General features: G+C 48.2%; 1 protein-coding gene across 10 annotated transcripts in view; it reads left to right on the forward strand.

Moving 5' to 3' along the window:
- The window catches only part of NAV2 (neuron navigator 2), a 637,654-nt gene that overhangs the window by 395,333 nt on the left and 221,336 nt on the right, over window positions 1-20,985 (forward strand). For 9 of the 10 annotated variants that reach the window (XM_088458930.1, XM_088458933.1, XM_088458923.1 and 6 more), the window contains one exon: window positions 19,580-19,697. In XM_088458930.1, the coding sequence (XP_088315056.1) occupies window positions 19,580-19,697 (118 nt within the window). Of the gene's footprint in view, window positions 1-7,815; window positions 7,928-19,579; window positions 19,698-20,985 lie in introns of those variants that run through there. The other variant, XM_088458931.1, reaches the window with a different exon arrangement.

Genomic DNA, 20,985 nt, shown 5'->3' on the forward strand with positions numbered 1-20,985 from the left:
GCACTGCAAGTCCCAGCAAACGTGTCATTGTAAAGTGGTGCTGTTAGTGCTAGTGCAGCTGCCTAGTGTTCCTGTGGTGTGGGGAATACACATTATACTAGGATTTACCATCCAGAACATCCATTTCAGCTCCAGGGATAAATGTCATAATAAACATGATCTGCCTGCATCGCTTACAAGATCCCTAATACTGCAGACAATACAGCATACCGGTGATTTAACCGGCTGATTTCAGAGAAAATGTATAATTGCGGTCTGTAATGTCTGCTCACTAATAGCCTTATAGCCTGGTCCTGGGACCAGCACCTATAACCTCACAGTGCATCAGGCTTCAATATAGTGTAACAGATATAAATCCACCGATACACACAGATTAATGCTACAGAGCCGGCTATGCAGACCCCCCCCAGGCATCTATGGTAGGGTAACTGGTTTCTGACAAAGTTTAACCCTAGCGTGTCTGTGTCCATGTGATAGGACTATAGATTGTAAGCTCCACTGGTGCAGGGACCGGTGCGAGTGACGGAGATATCCTGGGTAAAACGCTGCAGATCGTGGTTATAGTTGAGTATATGTCAGGTGTATACCTTGCAGAGGTCCTTGGTGCGGCTTCTCATTCCTGAACTGCTCTGTGAGCATGTGACCATGTATAAATATCACCCCAAAGGGATATCAAATGGGATAAAGTTGTGTATTATCTGCTAAAACAAAAGGAGACCCCCCCCAAATCACACAGTTTGCAAGCACAAGACTTTATAGCCCATGTCGCCTGCGTCAGATCATCAGCGCGTAAATTGTATTTACCCCCCTGCTAGGGAGCTGAAAGCGTTTCCAGTATATTCTGCTTACTGTCCTGTTTGTAGACTAATCTGCTGAAAATCCCTCAGAAGTGAGAGAGCGGCTGCTGGGAGCCTCATTGGGGCAGGATTATCTACTTACAAATACTTCGGGCACATTTTCTGCTGGCTGCAACACTTGTGTTCTTAGCTACACGTTGGAGGCCTCACTAAGGGTCCGCAGCTCGCAGCCAGCTGTTCTCTCTAAGATGTAAGGTGGTTAATTAAATCGCGTCTGACAGAGGTCCGGCCAGTTCTATTGTTATCCGCTCTGCTTCTATTAAATGAGGCTTAAGTGGCCTTGAGGAACATTTTTGTCTTTCAGTGAAATTGGCGCTTTTTATTTTGCTCCTGCAAAACGGCCATCATACCTAAAGCTGGATACACACTAGCGACCGCGCGATGCAATGTAACGATACGTAGCGTGCGCTGTACACACTGCACGATCCGTATGACGCCGCGATATGTCGATACGTGCCGCACATAACAGCACCAGGTCATTCATTGCATCGGCCCATCTGACGTGCAGAACAGCAGGTGGCACAAAGCAGCGAATGACCATTGTGAACGACGGATCGGGCATACCCACTAGACCATGCGTACAGTATATCGTTCCGATCCACGTCAGAATGATATATCGTATGGTATATTGTACAGGGTGGTCCCTAAGTGTGGAAGCACCCTTCTAAAAAGGAAATATTAATCCAGTGTCTACACATATGATATGGGAGTGGGGTAAAACGTTTTAGGGTATGTCACCAGTATGGCAGCCATCTTGAAGTCGGCCATCTTGGATGCAATTTTTATAAATGAGAAGGTAGTCATGTGACATATCAAACAGATGGAGAATTTCATAAGATAAATATAATGGTGTTTGTTTTAATATGCGAGTGAGTAACCCTGGCGCACATGCTACTGCCGCTGACCCTCGCGTATCTGGCGATAGTTGTAGATTTGCTGATGAATGGCTTTTCTAGTGAACACATAAATTGGGATGACTACCCGCTTTATAATGACTTTACTTTAGAAGTGTTACCCGCTACAAACAGCCATTACTGCAATGCCAATATACAGATTATTTTACTTATCACCAGTTATTTATATAGCGCACATATATTCCGCAGCGCTGTACAGAGATGCTTGGAAGGCTGATTAGGACAGATCCTGCTTGTTTGCTGGGCGGGTTGCAAATCGGCGTGATCCAATTAGATGTTTATTGAACAGGGAATCTATTTGGACACAACAACCAAAAAATATCTAAGGTCTAGGTATCTAAATGCATTCTTATTTATCTTTAGCTGTCCCTTGATAAATGGCTGCCCGAATTTTAGTTGCCCTGGAATTCACTGACCTCAATGGCACCAAAGGTCTCCAATCTAAATGCTAGAAATGTAGTGGACGGTTTTGGGGTACAGTTCTAACTAAATCTATAAATGGGTGAGGGTCCTCCTGGGGTGCTCGTGTTTGCCAAGTTCACAACCGTTGAGTGGACTTTAGTTACAGACGGTGTGGAAGCCTTTTAGGAAGGTGATAGCAGATCGCTGAGCTTTATAGCTGTCTGGTTCCCCCTATATTACAGATAAGAGACAGGTTAAGGGTTCCTTGTCCCATTGTAAAGGGTAATAAGTAATTTAGTTCAAAAGACACTTTATCAATTTATAGTCCTCCAAGCTGATGTATCTGGCACCGGGATAGACGGAGGACCTGGCTTTGTGTTATATTATTCTAAATAAACTGATCACATAATGAATCCATAGCAATACCCAGAAGAGCGTCAGGGATAATACTGCGTCAGCTGTACGAGGCTGATTCTTCGCTTAGGTGGGGGAAGCGCTTTTCCCAGGAGGGCTACTTACGGCGATTGTAGTGGGTGGGTGGTGGGTATATTATTATACCCCATTCCCCTATATTCTGTACTTTTCCGTCTTCTCATGTTACATTCACTACTATGAATAAGTGGGGAGGGGGGGAGGCAGTTGAAGTGCTGTGAATTGCGTCATTGCGACCCTAGCGTCCTGATACGCAGAATTGTGTGTTGTGGGGGGCGCTACAAACGCATAATTCACAGCGAATTGCTTCATCAAGCCCCCAGATCTACCTCACAACATGGGAAGTGGTCGCAATCGGTGAGGTTGGTCTACCCCAAAATTCGGGAGTCTCCCTGACATTTTGGGGAGTGTGCAAGTATCCAGGACTAGCCTTATAGCGAGGAGGGGGCATGTAATGGAATTAATACAGTCTAATGCACTTTACTAACATCTCAATCTGCTGCTAACACGCGTCGTTCAGGGTCACTCCATAAATAAGAGAGTTTTTCCATCCTGCACATAAATGGTTCTCCGTAAATGGATCGATTGCGTCCTCTGTTGCCAACTCTTTTCAAAACCTGCCTATCTTCCATTCCGAACCTTTCATTAAGCTGGCGCTGGACTCGTCCATTGTGGCCTCGCACATTGGCGCCTAAGCTACAGATCCGACCGTTCCGTGCCCAGGCCTAGTGGTTTTCTGCAGCTGCTCCCTCATTCTGATAGAGGACCCCCTGCCTGGGGTGTTTGGGGGTACAGCCTGGAATATAGGAACCAATATAGCAATAGCATCAACCTGACCCTGAAAAACCTCAATAGGAGAGAAAAAGATGGAAGATTTCCAGCAGGGAACGCCTCTGTGCGGCTGCGCTGGAATGAAAGGATTTGGGGCTTTTAATGTAAAATACATTCTGATACAGGCAGGTTTAGACATGAATCTGTGTTAATCCTCCAACAACGCCGTCATAATTTCTCTTTGAAGTGGCGCAAGATCCAGATTAGAGGAGGGATGATGGCCAGCACCAGCAGTGAAAGGGTTACCTGCGCTCTCCTGGTCCTTTCCTGATGGGGTCTTCCTGACAGGCCCGGCCCTGCAATCCTTCTGCCCCCCTGCTTGTCTGATTACAATCTCTAGTGTCAGACATTGGCCTGTGATATAATCCGCCTTTGATCAGTGATCTGTCAGTAAGAGCTGCTCATGGTAAGTACCTCCGGCCACCTCTCCACCAGCAACACATAGAGCAGCCAGATCCAGAGTCAGTCCATGGATCACACAGTGGCCTCTCAGGATGTTTGTTCACCTAATTCTGACTTCCTCTACAAGTGGGGCGTTACCTGGCCCTGTCTGTGCTGGGTGTCTGTGCTGGGTCTGGGTGAGTGTGCTGGGTGTCTGTGCCGGGTGTCTGTGCTGGGTCTGGGTGAGTGTGCTGGGTGTCTGTGCCGGGTGTCTGTGCTGGGTGTCTGTGCTGGGTGAGTGTGCTGGGTGTCTGTGCTGGGTGAGTGTGCTGGGTGAGTGTGCTGGGTGAGTGTGCTGGGTGAGTGTGCTGGGGGTGTCTGTGCTGGGGGTGTCTGTGCTGGGGGTGTCTGTGCTGGGTGTCTGTGCTGGGTGTCTGTGCTGGGTGAGTGTGCTGGGTGAGTGTACTGGGTTAGTGTTCTGGGTGTCTGTGCTGGGTGTCTGTGCTGGGTCTGGGTGAGTGTGCTGGGTGTCTGTGCTGGGTGTCTGTGCTGGGTGAGTGTGCTGGGTGTCTGTGCTGGGTGAGTGTGCTGGGTGAGTGTGCTGGGTGAGTGTGCTGGGTGTCTGTGCTGGGTGTCTGTGCTGGGTGAGTGTCCTGGGTGAGTGTCCTGGGTGAGTGTGCTGGGTGTCTGTGCTGGGTGTCTGTGCTGGGTGTCTGTGCAGGGTGAGTGTGCTGGGTGAGTGTGCTGGGTGTCTGTGCAGGGTGAGTGTGCTGGGTGTGTGTGCTGGGTGTGTGTGCTGGGTGTGTGTGCTGGGTGAGTGTGCTGGGTGAGTGTGCTGGGTGAGTGTGCTGGGTGTCTGTGCTGGGTGTCTGTGCTGGGTGTCTGTGCTGGGTGTCTGTGCTGGGTGAGTGTGCTGGGTGAGTGTGCTGGGTGAGTGTGCTGGGTGTCTGTGCTGGGTGTCTGTGCTGGGTGAGTGTCCTGGGTGAGTGTGCTGGGTGTCTGTGCTGGGTGTCTGTGCTGGGTGAGTGTGCTGGGTGAGTGTGCTGGGTGTCTGTGCTGGGTGAGTGTGCTGGGTGAGTGTGCTGGGTGAGTGTGCTGGGTGTCTGTGCTGGGTGAGTGTGCTGGGTGAGTGTGCTGGGTGTCTGTGCTGGGTGTCTGTGCTGGGTGAGTGTGCTGGGCGGCATGGGTCTGGCGGTAAATCATACCAATTCCCAAACACACACACACACACACATATATATATATATATATATATATACATACATACATACATACATACATATGTCACACATGCAATATACATTACACACACACAGTCAGGTGCATAAATATTGGGACATTGACAGAATTGTCATATTTTGGCCTCTATTCACCACCACAATGGCTTTGAAATGAAACAAACAAGATGTGATTTACCTGCAGACTTTCAGATTTAATTTGAGGGTAATTACATCCAAATCAGGTGCCCAGTTACTTGCTCTATCTTACTCTATTCCCGATGCTGATTCAGCCCTCCAGTGCGGAGCCCATATCCTATATGTGGTAATGCTATGTTTTGTACCACATACATGTATCCTCTGTCTTGTGCATTCCACAGTTTTTCTCTGTAGAAAGTCATTACTGTATCTGCTGCGGAATAAAATGTTCATTGCAAATCGCAAGTCTCAGAATTTTGCTTCTGCTAAAATCTTTGTTTTTAACTTTTGTCATTTTTCTCTCCCGACTTTCACCTTGATGATACATAGCCGGGGCAGGCGGACTGTAATAAGCAATGCAGATACATAGCCGGGGCAGACGGACTGTAATAAGCAATGCAGATACATAGCCGGGGCAGACGGACTGTAATAAGCAATGCAGATACATAGCTGGGGCAGATGGACTGTAATAAGCAATGCAGATACATAGCCGGGCCAGACGGACTGTAATAAGCGATGCAGATACATAGCCGGGCCAGACGGACTGTAATAAGCAATGCAGATACATAGCCGGGCCAGACGGACTGTAATAAGCGATGCAGATACATAGCCGGGCCAGACGGACTGTAATAAGCAATGCAGATACATAGCCGGGCCAGACGGACTGTAATAAGCAATGCAGATACATAGCCGGGCCAGACGGACTGTAATAAGTGATGCAGATACATAGCCGGGCCAGACGGACTGTAATAAGCAATGCATATACATAGCCGGGGCAGACGGACTGTAATAAGCATTGCAGCTGTACAGCAGATGGCAGATTAGTGGCTTATTACATTATGTTTAACAGGTCTGAAAATGGAATCACTTCATTGTTGTCACAGAAACCCAGGCGCTTTTTCTTCATTTGCAATGGCAGATCGTTAAATACATTTATTACGTTATTAGATCAATAATGCAATGTACAAATTCTGCCACCTACTGACACTTTGCTGGGAAATCATTCACATGTAAAAATCCTGAATTATAGCGAATTTGTTGGTAGTCAAGAAAAAACCTGTGGTTACACCTTTATAGGGTTTTAATTTCGTAAATTCCTCCTTCAGTATTTATAAAATACGGTGTATTTGCTTTATTCCTGCATTCTGTGTTTTCCACCAATGTCAGTCTATCATCGAGGCAGAGTAGGGTATTTTCATTGCAATTTCTCCTTCAGATATCAGATGTTGTCAGTCGGGAGCACAGAGATGATTTCAGTCATGTCTGATATAAGAAATGGCTAAAATGTAAAAAGCAAAAGCTGTTCCTGTAGTAAAAGTTGCAGGAGGGCATTTAATGATGTCATCTGACGGCAGACCCCAGAATAGCTAGTCTCCAGCTATAGAGGAAAGTCTGATGTCCTGAGATGTGACATCCTCCAATACGCCGGGATGTACTTACAGTAACGCGCAGGGACAGTGGTTATTGATCCTGCTATCCCTGTGAGTTACAGTTAGTACATTGCGGCGATATTTTCATAAAAAATTAAAATATCCACCGTGATACAGACCAAGAATATTAATACATAGGCCCCTTACATTTTTATGGAATCTGTATGATTTACCGCCGGTCGCAGCAGCCCGACAGAGGAGGTGGTGACGGGGGAGTGGTTGGAGAAATGTAGGCGTGCCTGTCCGTGTGAACGCCATTGCACAGGCGTGCATAAATTAGCCACTGCGATGGCATACACAGCTTGTGTGCTCACTGCGTACAACGAGACTGGCAGTTTCTGCGTATGGTCCACATGCTGCAAATGTGCGTGACGGGCCAATGTGCTTCGATGGTACCGATGTTTACACCGAAGTGCAAGGCTTAGGCGTGCATAAATTAGCCACAGCTTGTGTACTCACTGCGTGCGACGAGGTTAGCAATTTATTAGTAAGGTCAGACCTGTTGTAATTGTGCATGAGGGGCCGATGTTACTCCATGTTCCCAATGTATACGCAGGACTGTCAGGTATTACGGATGTGAGATAGCGCCAGTGGGCGTCTATGCTATCTGTGCGACGGCATTTATTAGCATATTTTCACAGCGGTTCTGTGTGCGTAAACACAGCTGCGATCGCAGTAGTGATCCTTAGTGAATCAGGCGCAATGTGCAGTCCTGCGTACACACTACACCATGTGCACCACAACGTACAGCACAGCGTCCATCTGACGCGCAGCACAGCAGTTGGGACAATACGATGAATGACGGATCGGGAGTACACAGTATACCATGTGTACGATATATCGTTCCCAACCGCGTCAGAAAGATATATTGGACGATAGATAGTATAGTGTGTACCCAGCTTTACCGTTTCGTTCCCAATGGTAAAGCACGACATGCTGACACTATACAGTATATACATGAATGTTACTGTGTATATGTGTATGCGTTTATATGTACACCTTCAGGCCCATGTAGATGGCGGTATAGTCTGTGACAGGGCCGCTACCCACTAGGGACCCTGAAGTGTAACGTAATCTGATTGCTCAGAGCACATGGCTAAAATTACCCTCAGCAGCCTGAGTCACTGGGAGACACTGGTATTTGTGTGCTGGGCCCCGGGGAGGCGAGAGGTGACTTCTCCCTGCTCACAGTGATGCCGGCCAGCCTGAGGTTCTGGGTCCCGGAACGGAATGGGAGTAAAATTTCCTTCAACCATTATAAGAGAGTAAGATCTGTGTGTGTGATGTGGGACCGCGCCTACGATAACGGGGGGCGGAGGGCGCTGATTATATTTACAGTAATAGCAGGTTGTAATCTAGCTGGATGGATATTTCATGTAGGAGACACAGAGGGGTACATTTACTAAAGTGAGAGTTTTTAGAAGTGAGATTTAGAAGAGATGTTGCCCATAGCAACCAATCAGATTCTACATAACATTTAACTAGCACCTTCTAGAAGATAATAGCTAGAATCTGATTGGTTGTTATAGGCAACATCACTTCTAAATCTCACTTCTAAAAACTCTCACTTTAGTAAATTTACCCCAGAGACAGACAGAGAGAGACAGAGATACAGAGACAGAGACACAGAAAGACACAGAGAGAGAGAGACACAGAGACAGAGAGAGACACAGAGACAGAGAGAGACACAGAGACAGAGAGAGACACAGAGACAGAGAGAGACACAGAGACAGAGAGAGACACAGAGACAGAGAGAGACACAGAGACAGAGAGAGACAGACAGAGACACAGAGACAGAGAGAGACACAGAGACAGAGAGAGACACAGAGACAGAGAGAGACAGACAGAGACACAGAGACAGACAGAGACACAGAGACAGACAGAGAGACAGAGAGAGAGAGACACAGAGACAGAGAGACACAGACAGAGAGAGACACAGACCGAGAGAGAGAGACACAGACCAAGAGAGAGAGACACAGACCGAGAGAGAGAGACAGAGAGACAGAAACAGAGAGAGAGACAGACAGACAGAGACACAGAGACAGAGAGACAGAAAGACACAGAGAGAGAGACACAGAGAGAGAGAGAGAGACAGACAGAGACACAGAGACAGACAGAGAGAGACAAAGAGACAGAGAGACAGAGAGAGAGACAGAGAGAGAGAGAGACACAGAGACAGAGAGAGACACAGAGACAGAGAGAGACACAGAGACAGAGAGAGACAGACAGAGACACAGAGACAGACAGAGACACAGAGACAGACAGAGACACAGAGACAGACAGAGACACAGACAGACAGAGACACAGAGACAGACAGAGAGACAGAGAGAGAGAGACACAGAGACAGAGAGAGAGAGACACAGACCGAGAGAGAGAGACACAGACCGAGAGAGAGAGACACAGACCAAGAGAGAGAGACACAGACCGAGAGAGAGAGACAGAGAGACAGAAACAGAGAGAGAGACAGACAGACAGAGACACAGAGAGAGAGACACAGAGAGAGAGAGAGAGAGAGACAGACAGAGACACAGAGACAGACAGAGAGAGACAAAGAGACAGAGAGACAGAGAGAGAGACAGAGAGAGAGAGAGACACAGAGACAGAGAGAGACACAGAGACAGAGAGAGACACAGAGACAGAGAGAGACAGAGACAGAGAGAGACAGAGACACAGAGAGAGATAGACAGAGAGAGAGAGACAGACAGAAGGAGAGAGAGAGACAGACAGACAAGGAGACAGACAGACAGACAAGGAGACAGACAGACAGACAAGGAGACAGACAGACAGACAAGGAGACAGACAGACAGACAAGGAGAGAGACAGACAAGGAGAGAGAGAGAGAGAGAACTGTTTATTGTTTGTTTTTAGCTTTTTTGTATCTGCATAAAAACAGAAAATAATTTTTTTGGTCAAAATAATCTATTGGCGTTCTCCAGCAGTTGTTGAACTACAGGACCCAGCAAGCCTGCTGCTGGCCGGACATGCTGGGACCTGCAGTTCAGAACAGCTAGAGACCTGTAGACTAGCCAAGGCTTGTGTAACAGTGATGTCATGCTGCAGGTGGGAGGGGTCTATTTAGTGAGGACGTACGGACCGACCGACCGACCGACCACGTGTTTGTAGCTTTGGGCATAATGCACCTATAGCTAACTCAATAGATGATCCTAGAGCTAAAAATAAAATAAAAAATTGCTTAAACACTTTTAAACGTAATATATGCCCAAGCAGCAAAGATTGCGCATTCAGTTTCGCCGCAGCGTTCTCTAACAAGCCGTTCGCTGGGGCCAGGTACCGCCATCATCATCATTTATATAGTGCACATACATATTATGCAGTCCCTGCCCCAGTGGCTAACAGTCCATAGTCCCCATCACACTTACACACTAGGGTTCATCTCTTTGTCAGGAGCCAAATAACTGTTTGTGGACTATGGGAGGAAACGTAATTACCTGGGGAGAACATGTGACCTCCACAAATATAGTGCCCTGGTCAAAATAAACCCCCATGGCCTCAGCGTGTGTTCACGATTGTCTACGTTAGTACTCACTTGCCCCCACCCCCCCCTCCAATAGGCTCAGGCAGCTGTTAGGCGGCACAGGCGTATGTGTGCGTCCAGTCCTCTGGGCACGGTCCGTGCATCGCAGTCACCTTTCTAATTTCCTGGGTGTCTGCTTCAATAGGCAAACGGTCAGGAGACATGGAGGGCGTAAATATTCAGGATTGCCTATTTCCCTATTCCTTCCCTCCTGGGTATAATCGCAGATGCCAAGTAACAAACAGCCACAGGTAACAGTCACCCACCCCAACCCAAAGCCTTATTGTACTATTTATTCATGGAGCTCTGAGCTGCCCGTGGCAATACCAGCTGTGAAATAATTGTATATTTCTCCTTCTTTAATTGCTGTTAAAAAAAAACACTGATTATGCCAGATGTATTACATGGAGCGATGACTGGTGTGAGTTATTATAATGTCCTGTATTACCAATATACCAGCTCATTGTATCCTCACATTCACAGCGATTAGTACACGTCCTCCACATTCTGCATTGTTGTCATTATGTGTGTGTGTATCCTGTGTGTCTATTCTATGTGTGCATGTGTGTATCCCGTGTGCGTGTGTGTATATCCCCCGTGTGCAAATGTGCGTGCGTGCGTGCATCCCCCTATATATGTGTTTCTCTTGTGTATACCCTGCACACGTCTCCTCTCTCTCACATTGTGTGGTTATAATGCTGCTGTTGGCACCATGTACAGTATAATGACAGTCACACGGTGTGGTTATAATGCTGCTGTTGGCACCATGTACAGTATAATGACAGTCACACGGTGTGGTTATAATGCTGCTGTTGGCACCATGTACAGTATAATGACGGTCACACGGTGTGGTTATAATGCTGCTGTTGGCACCATGTACAGTATAATGACGGTCACACGGTGTGGTTATAATGCTGCTGTTGGCACTATGTACAGTATAATGACGGTCACACGGTGTGGTTATAATGCTGCTGTTGGCACCATGTACAGTATAATGAGCAGTCACACGGTGTGGTTATAATGCTGCTGTTGGCACCATGTACAGTATAATGACAGTCACACGGTGTGGTTATAATGCTGCTGTTGGCACCATGTACAGTATAATGACAGTCACACGGTGTGGTTATAATGCTGCTGTTGGCACTATGTACAGTATAATGACGGTCACACGGTGTGGTTATAATGCTGCTGTTGGCACTATGTACAGTATAATGACAGTCACACGGTGTGGTTATAATGCTGCTGTTGGCACTATGTACAGTATAATGACAGTCACACGTTGTGGTTATAATGCTGCCGGTTGGCACCATGTACAGTATAATGAGCAGTCACACGGTGTGGTTATAATGCTCCTGTTGGCACCATGTACAGTATAATGACAGTCACACGGTGTGGTTATAATTCTGCTGTTGGCACCATGTACAGTATAATGACAGTCACACGGTGTGGTTATAATGCTGCTGTTGGCACTATGTACAGTATAATGACAGTCACACGGTGTGGTTATAATGCTGCTGTTGGCACCATGTACAGTATAATGACAGTCACACGGTGTGGTTATAATGCTGCTGTTGGCCCTATGTACAGTATAATGACAGTCACACGGTGTGGTTATAATGCTGCTGTTTGGCCCCATGTACAGTATAATGACAGTCACACGGTGTGGTTATAATGCTGCTGTTGGCACCATGTACCATGTACAGTATAATGACAGTCACATGGTGTGGTTATAATGCTGCTGTTGGCCCTATGTACAGTATAATGACAGTCACACGGTGTGGTTATAATGCTGCTGTTGGCACCATGTACCATGTACAGTATAATGACGGTCACACGGTGTGGTTATAATGCTGCTGTTGGCCCTATGTACAGTATAATGACAGTCACACGGTGTGGTTATAATGCTTCTGTTGGCACCATGTACAGTATAATGACGGTCACACGGTGTGGTTATAATGCTGCTGTTGGCACTATGTACAGTATAATAACAGTCACACGGTGTGGTTATAATGCTGCTGTTGGCACTATGTACAGTATAATGACAGTCACACGGTGTGGTTATAATGCTGCTGTTGGCACTATGTACAGTATAATGACAGTCACACGGTGTGGTTATAATGCTGCTGTTGGCACCATGTACAGTATAATGACAGTCACACGGTGTGGTTATAATGCTGCTGTTGGCACCATGTACAGTATAATGACAGTCACACGGTGTGGTTATAATGCTGCTGTTGGCCCTATGTACAGTATAATGACAGTCACACGGTGTGGTTATAATGCTGCTGTTGGCCCTATGTACAGTATAATGACAGTCACACGGTGTGGTTATAATGCTGCTGTTGGCACCATGTACAGTATAATGACAGTCACACGGGGTGGTTATAATGCTGCTGTTGGCACCATGTACAGTATAATGACAGTCACACGGTGTGGTTATAATGCTGCTGTTGGCACCATGTACAGTATAATGACAGTCACACGGGGTGGTTATAATGCTGCTGTTGGCACTATGTACAGTATAATGACAGTCACACGGTGTGGTTATAATGCTGCTGTTGGCACTATGTACAGTATAATGACAGTCACACGGTGTGGTTATAATGCTGCTGTTGGCACCATGTACAGTATAATGACAGTCACACGGTGTGGTTATAATGCTGCTGTTGGCACCATGTACAGTATAATGACAGTCACACGGTGTGGTTATAATGCTGCTGTTGGCCCTATGTACAGTATAATGACAGTCACACGGTGTGGTTATAATGCTGCTGTTGGCCCTATGTACAGTATAATGACAGTCACACGGTGTGGTTATAATGCTGCTGTTGGCACCATGTACAGTATAATGACAGTCACACGGGGTGGTTATAATGCTGCTGTTGGCACCATGTACAGTATAATGACAGTCACACGGTGTGGTTATAATGCTGCTGTTGGCACCATGTACAGTATAATGACAGTCACACGGTGTGGTTATAATGCTGCTGTTGGCACCATGTACAGTATAATGACAGTCACACGGTGTGGTTATAATGCTGCTGTTGGCACTATGTACAGTATAATGACAGTCACACGGTGTGGTTATAATGCTGCTGTTGGCACTATGTACAGTATAATGACAGTCACACGGTGTGGTTATAATGCTGCTGTTGGCACTATGTACAGTATAATGACTGATGTGGTATCCGGGCAGTGACAGATACTCTGTGACCTCTTCTCTCCATGTGTGGGGCTGGACACTCCTATCCCATTGTTGTGACAGCCCCCCCCCCCCCGTCAGCTGACCGTACAGCAGCTCTCAGCCCCCCCTGTGCAGGACATGAGTCACAGTGATGAGCCTGGCCCTGGGGAATGTGTTTTCATGTTGCGCACAGAACAGGCCGGATCCTTGTTACAGTAACCTGACACTTGTAACGGGGGAACCGCCATCGTGTACTGACCGCGCTGATCACCAGCCTGGGGCCATTATCCTCCGTCACTCTCTGCCCATGGGTACAACCACATTACATGACATCACACTTGTATGTAAATACACCAACACCCCTCATAGCTAGAGATCACCCCGGGGAGGGCAGCAGCGCCTGATTACGGCACGCCGTGTTACCGAGGTAACTGATGGGAATGAGCGCCGTCCTCCGTCCTCCTGGCAGGTGTGGTGCTGTGTGATCCTGGGACCCTTTCATAGTATATTATATTGGGCTGGATACTCTTATCTCCAGGGCCTGGTGTTGTAGTGACTCATGTTGGTCACAGGCTGCCATTCTGTCTGCGGCTTAGTCACTGTGTACCCCATGCTGGTTACTCACCGTCCTGTGTACTGAATGCCCTACAGTGATGGTTGTGATGTATTCTGTGTCCGTATCATTATCAGAGCCGTAACTAGACTTTTTGATGCCCTGTGCCAGAGAGAGCATTGCCCCCACCCCCATTTTTTAAATAGGGACATAATATAGTGCACCTTAGAGACGGCCATGGCATCATTGGGAAGAGATAGGGGAGGCCAGGAGATGCTGGGGATAAATAGGGACATAATATAGCGCACCTGAGAGAGGGCCATGGCCTCATGGGGAAGGGCCAGGGAAGAGATAGGGGAGGCCAGGAGATGCTGGGGATAAATAGGGGCATAATATAGTGCACCTGAGAGAGGGCCATGGCCTCATGGGGAAGGGCCAGGGAAGAGATAGGGGAGGCCAGGAGATGCTGGGGATAAATAGGGACATAATATAGTGCACCTGAGAGAGGGCCATGGCCTCATGGGGAAGGGCCAGGGAAGAGATAGGGGAGGCCAGGAGATGCTGGGGATAAATAGGGACATAATATACCGCACCTGAGAGAGGGCCATGGCCTCATGGGGAAGGCAGGGAAGAGATAGGGGAGGCCAGGAGATGCTGGGGATAAATAGGAACATAATATAGCGCCCCTGAGAGAGGGCCATGGCCTCATGGGGAAGAGCCAGGGAAGAGATAGGAGAGGCCAGGAGATGCTGGGGATAAATAGGGACATAATATACCGCCCCTGAGAGAGGGCCATGGCCTCATGGGGAAGAGCCAGGGAAGAGATAGGGGAGGCCAGGAGATGCTGGGGATAAATAGGGACATAATATAGGCCATGGTCACCCACAGCTTAGCGAGTGGTCAGAAGGCCGATCAAAAAAAATAAAAAACACCCTTCAGACCTGCGAGCTGCCTCCGGCCATAGTGTAGTGCCCCAATGTTATGGATAAATAGGGACATAATATAGTGCACCTGAGAGAGGGCCATGGCCTCATGGGGAAGGGCCAGGGAAGAGATAGGGGAGGCCAGGAGATGCTGGGGATAAATAGGGACATAATATAGTGCACCTGAGAGAGGGCCATGGCCTCATGGGGAAGGGCCAGGGAAGAGATAGGGGAGGCCAGGAGATGCTGGGGATAAATAGGGGCATAATATAGTGCACCTGAGAGAGGGCCATGGCCTCATGGGGAAGGGCCAGGGAAGAGATAGGGGAGACCAGGAGATGCTGGGGATAAATAGGGACATAATATAGTGCACCTGAGAGAGGGCCATGGCCTCATGGGGAAGGGCCAGGGAAGAGATAGGGGAGGCCAGGAGATGCTGGGGATAAATAGGGACATAATATAGTGCACCTGAGAGAGGGACATGGCCTCATGGGGAAGGGCCAGGGAAGAGATAGGGGAGGCCAGGAGATGCTGGGGATAAATAGGGACATAATATAGTGCACCTGAGAGAGGGCCATGGCCTCATGGGGAGGGGCCAGGGAAGAGATAGGGGAGGCCAGGAGATGCTGGGGATAAATAGGGACATAATATTGTGCACCTGAGAGAGGGCCATGGCCTCATGGGGAAGGGCCAGGGAAGAGATAGGGGAGGCCAGGAGATGCTGGGGATAAATAGGGACATAATATAGCGCACCTGAGAGAGGGCCATGGCCTCATGGGGAAGGGCCAGGGAAGAGATAGGGGAGGCCATGGTCACCCACAGCTTAGCGAGTGGTCAGAAGGCCGATCAAAAAAAATAAAAAACACCCTTCAGACCTGCGAGCTGCCTCCGGCCATAGTGTAGTGCCCCAATGTTATGGATAAATAGGGACATAATATAGTGCACCTGAGAGAGGGCCATGGCCTCATGGGGAAGGGCCAGGGAAGAGATAGGGGAGGCCAGAAGATGCTGGGGATAAATAGGGACATAATATAGTGCACCTGAGAGAGGGCCATGGCCTCATGGGGAAGGGCCAGGGAAGAGATAGGGGAGGCCAGGAGATGCTGGGGATAAATAGGGACATAATATAGCGCACCTGAGAGAGGGCCATGGCCTCATGGGGAAGGGCCAGGGAAGAGATAGGGGAGGCCAGGAGATGCTGGGGATAAATAGGGACATAATATAGTGCACCTGAGAGAGGGCCATGGCCTCATGGGGAAGGGCCAGGGAAGAGATAGGGGAGGCCAGGAGATGCTGGGGATAAATAGGGGCATAATATAGTGCACCTGAGAGAGGGCCATGGCCTCATGGGGAAGGGCCAGGGAAGAGATAGGGGAGACCAGGAGATGCTGGGGATAAATAGGGACATAATATAGCGCACCTGAGAGAGGGCCATGGCCTCATGGGGAAGGGCCAGGGAAGAGATAGGGGAGGCCAGGAGATGCTGGGGATAAATAGGGACATAATATAGTGCACCTGAGAGAGGGACATGGCCTCATGGGGAAGGGCCAGGGAAGAGATAGGGGAGGCCAGGAGATGCTGGGGATAAATAGGGACATAATATAGTGCACCTGAGAGAGGGCCATGGCCTCATGGGGAAGGGCCAGGGAAGAGATAGGGGAGGCCAGGAGATGCTGGGGATAAATAGGGACATAATATAGTGCACCTGAGAGAGGGCCATGGCCTCATGGGGAAGGGCCAGGGAAGAGATAGGGGAGGCCATGGTCACCCACAGCTTAGCGAGTGGTCAGAAGGCCGATCAAAAAAAATAAAAAACACCCTTCAGACCTGCGAGCTGCCTCCGGCCATAGTGTAGTGCCCCAATGTTATGGAGAATGCAGCCTATTCATTTAATGACATCTCAGAGGCACGAGGCACTGTTCATAATGAATTCATTGGCTGCATTTTTATGAATGTCAGCTCAGACAAACTGTAGTATGGATTGATACATCTCGTCCAGTGTGATTCACTCTCTTTAAATCATCAAAGGGCTCGATTCAACTCAACACGATTTGAATAGAGTCAGGAGGGAGCTCCCGCAGGTATTCAGTGTTCTGTATTGTCAGAGAATGCCTTATACAATGTACTTAGTCACCAGAACGGGCATTCTCTGACTAAGTAAATCCTTAGCAGTGCACTGAATTAAATATCTCTGGAAGCTCCCTCCCGGCGCTATTCAATGCGCGTTGAATTGAATCGACGCCTTCATTTTTATAGTTTCAAACGTTTGACAACAAACCTCATAACGTGCATTGTGCATGACACCTTGTATTAGTCCCGTCCTGGGAGGCTACAAACCTCGTGTGTCATTGTGTGTGTCATGGTGTGTGTGTGTCATGGTGTGTGTGTGTCATGGTGTGTGTGTGTCATTGTGTGTGTGTCATGGTGTGTGTGTGTCATTGTGTGTGTGTGATTGTGTGTGTCATTGTGTGTGTGTCGTTTGTGTGTGTCGTGTGTGTGTAGGATCTGTCAGGCCTGAGTGCAGCTTTACTGAACTTACACTGCAACAACAATGCAGAATCGCCCACTAATCCAATCTCACACACCACACATGTTCACATACATTAATTGACACTAATGACACACACACACATCAATAAATGACACACCAGGCACACCACAAACATACAAATCACTGATTCCTAAACTAATTCTTTTTGTTGTTACCCTCACTCTGCACCTCAGAGAGTCACGCACCATACACCGTTATACAGACACACGTAACGCACACACATGTAGTCGCCATGCTCTGTGTGATTGGTCGCTATTGCTTATAAAATGTTGTTTTTTATTCATCATCGTATTTTAATATTTTATCTGAGTGTCCGTTGTCCATTCATTGGACGGATGGATAAAATTAATCCTATGTTCCCCATCTGCATAATAGTAATGCGTACATTTCACCCGCGCACATTTGTGGTAAGCCACGCGGATTCTCGAACCAACATGTATGATAATGCAGCCTATACCTTTCACTAGGAACTCACTGAGAGGCACACTTAGCACCTCATGCCTCAGTGATGTCTCTAGGAACTCACTGAGAGGCACACTTAGCACCTCATGCCTCAGTGATGTCACTAGGAACTCACTGAGAGGCACACTTAGCACCTCATGCCTCAGTGATGTCACTAGGAACTCACTGAGAGGCACTCTTAGCACCTCATGCCTCACTGATGTCACTAGGAACTCACTGAGAGGCACACTTAGCACCTCATGCCTCACTGATGTCACTAGGAACTCACTGAGAGGCACACTTAGCACCTCATGCCTCACTGATGTCACTAGGAACGCACTGAGAGGCACACTTAGCACCTCATGCCTCACTGATGTCACTAGGAACGCACTGAGAGGCACACTTAGCACCTCATGCCTCAGTGATGTCACTAGGAACGCACTGAGAGGCACACTTAGCACCTCATGCCTCACTGATTTCACTAGGAACGCACTGAGAGGCACACTTAGCACCTCAAGCCTCAGTGATGTCACTAGGAACTCACTGAGAGGCACACTTAGCACCTCATGCCTCACTGATGTCACTAGGAACTCACTGAGAGGCACACTTAGCACCTCATGCCTCACTGATGTCACTAGGAACTCACTGAGAGGCACACTTAGCACCTCATGCCTCACTGATGTCACTAGGAACTCACTGAGAGTCACACTTAGCACCTTATGCCTCACTAATGTCACTAGGAACTCACTGAGAGGCACACTTAGCACCTCATGCCTCAGTGATGTCACTAGTTAATTAATTGTGTGGCGTCGTGTATTGTGTGTGCGCTGGTGATACAGTAAAGTGAAAGGAAACATACAAGTACTTCCAGGTTTAGGGGTCTATTTAGTAAACTAACAAACAGGTTTTCCTCCTGCTCCATGGTGTAGAGCAAAGTGCGCAATGACTGACTGTAATGGCGTCTTTCCCTGTTTTACACATGCACAGTGGCTGATCAAAGACGCCAAAAACAATACTGATGGGAGTTATCGCCTCGCCGAAACCGCCCAATAACATGACCTACTGTATGCCATCATAGCGAAATCAAGAGGGCGAAAAATGCTGAAATAATGAGACCCCTCAATCCGAGCTAATGCTATAGAGCATAATAATCTGCAGCCTAATGTATGGTGCATAGTTCCTGTTCCTCAGAGGGGTTCTTGGTTATCAGAAGCGCCGTCCGGCGTATGGTTTTATAAGCTAAGCAGCCAGAGGTATAGAAGGTGCTGCAGACTGTATGTACAGGTCACACGCAGGCTGCAGAGCATTACACCTGTGTGAGGGAGCGCAGCAGCCTGCGGTAGAGCGGCTATAGACATAATGGGTGCAGTGTGATGGACGCAGCGTGTGGCTTTATAGCAGCGGCCCATGTGGTGATTGGGGAGTTTGAAAACAAACACATTAGCCCATTGCTACAGGAGGGAGCTGCTAATCTCCCCAGCAATTCAGGGAAGGACGGGCTGCAAGCTAAAGACTGGCGCTGCCACTGCGGGCTCCTCATTCACTGGCCTCATCCTCAGCTCTGATGTCAGGGACCTCGGCAGAAGAAAAGGACTTGGTAGTGGAGTGAATGTAGATGTGTAACATGTCCTGAATGCTAATGTCCCCGGCACTGTGCTGGATCTCTGCGCCCGCTGATGAGATGGGAGATCTGCCCGGGCTGTACTGACCTCTCCCTCGCTCCTTTTCAGATCTACACGGACTGGGCCAACCACTACCTGGCGAAGTCTGGACACAAGCGTCTGATCAAGGACCTGCAGCAAGATGTGACAGATGGCGTCCTCCTGGCGGACATCATCCAGGTTGTTGGTGAGTGACCTCTGCTCCCTGCATGTCTGTAGCTTGTGAGAACTTTGTGCCCCCCTTCTGTGCGCATCCGCGGCTGTGCACGTGAGAATTGGGGCTCATTCAGCAATCGCACTCTGCCTTAATCCTCTATGTCTGTCTTATTCAGTTTTAAGAATTCTCTGACTGTACATTCTAATTTATATTTTACGTTTATGGGATTTATTAACTTTTTTTTAGAACTTCCAAATAAACATTTCCACTGGTTTAGTGTAGAGTAAGTAAAACTGGATCTGCAACGATAACGTAGGGTCCTATACTGTACCTAGGTACGCATGTCTGATCCCCACAGTAGGGAGCTGTGTTTATATCAGGTGACCCTGTAATATAGGTGCGCTCACCCTCACTGACTGAGTACATAGGACTCTCCGATACAGCCGGTAAGTGGTGAGCTTTTCATTTTTGCCTGTGTATATCTCACCCACACTGCTGTGTATATGAAGGGGGGTGTGGGGGTATTCTGGTCAGGATAGGATAGATAAGAATTTGCTGAAACGCGTCAGGGCTGATATCTGCCCGTCATGTTGTCAGGTTACCGTTCTGTAGGCATTGCTGGCGACACGCACGTGATACTTTATTTGCCTGCGCGCTAACCTGCCAGGTCCTAATGATAACAGACCCTCCAATGTTGGATGTTGGTCATGGTAGGATCTGCTTTCCTGCCATACCAGATCATTGGGGTCCAGGCTGTACGCTGGGAGATGCCCACACCATCTATTGAGGGGTATCCAATGCCCTGGCACCTCTTATGCTGTTTTCAAAACCCTCCTGCTTTCCGTCGCAGATGTACGGCCACTTACAGCCACACTATGGAGGGGGGCGCTAGTGTTTCCCAAAACAACAGTCCTGCCAGACGCATGAGAATCCTGGGGGGGCTTTAACAAGCTCACATATAGGCATTTGCACTGCACTCATTACATGAGCATGAAAGACACCAATAGATGTATTTATTTTCCTGCAGGATGTGGTATATAGAGGCGTCCTCTGTAGACGGGGTATATGTAGATTTCTCTCTGTGCCATGATTATGGGTAGGTGCACAGTAACAGGTACACGTTCAGCATTCCAGGGACGTTGGGACTTGTTCCGCAGGCTGAGTCTTTGCAACTGAGCTGTCTGGTTACCGACGTGTAACACTGGGAGCTGTGTGTGTACCGACGTGTAACACTGGGAGCTGTGTGTGTACCGACGTGTAACACTGGGAGCTGTGTGTGTACCGACGTGTAACACTGGGAGCTGTGTGTGTACCGACG

Source organism: Taudactylus pleione, unplaced genomic scaffold (assembly GCF_031769625.1).
Source record: "Taudactylus pleione unplaced genomic scaffold, aTauple2 ptg000875l, whole genome shotgun sequence".
NCBI lineage: Eukaryota > Metazoa > Chordata > Amphibia > Anura > Myobatrachidae > Taudactylus > Taudactylus pleione.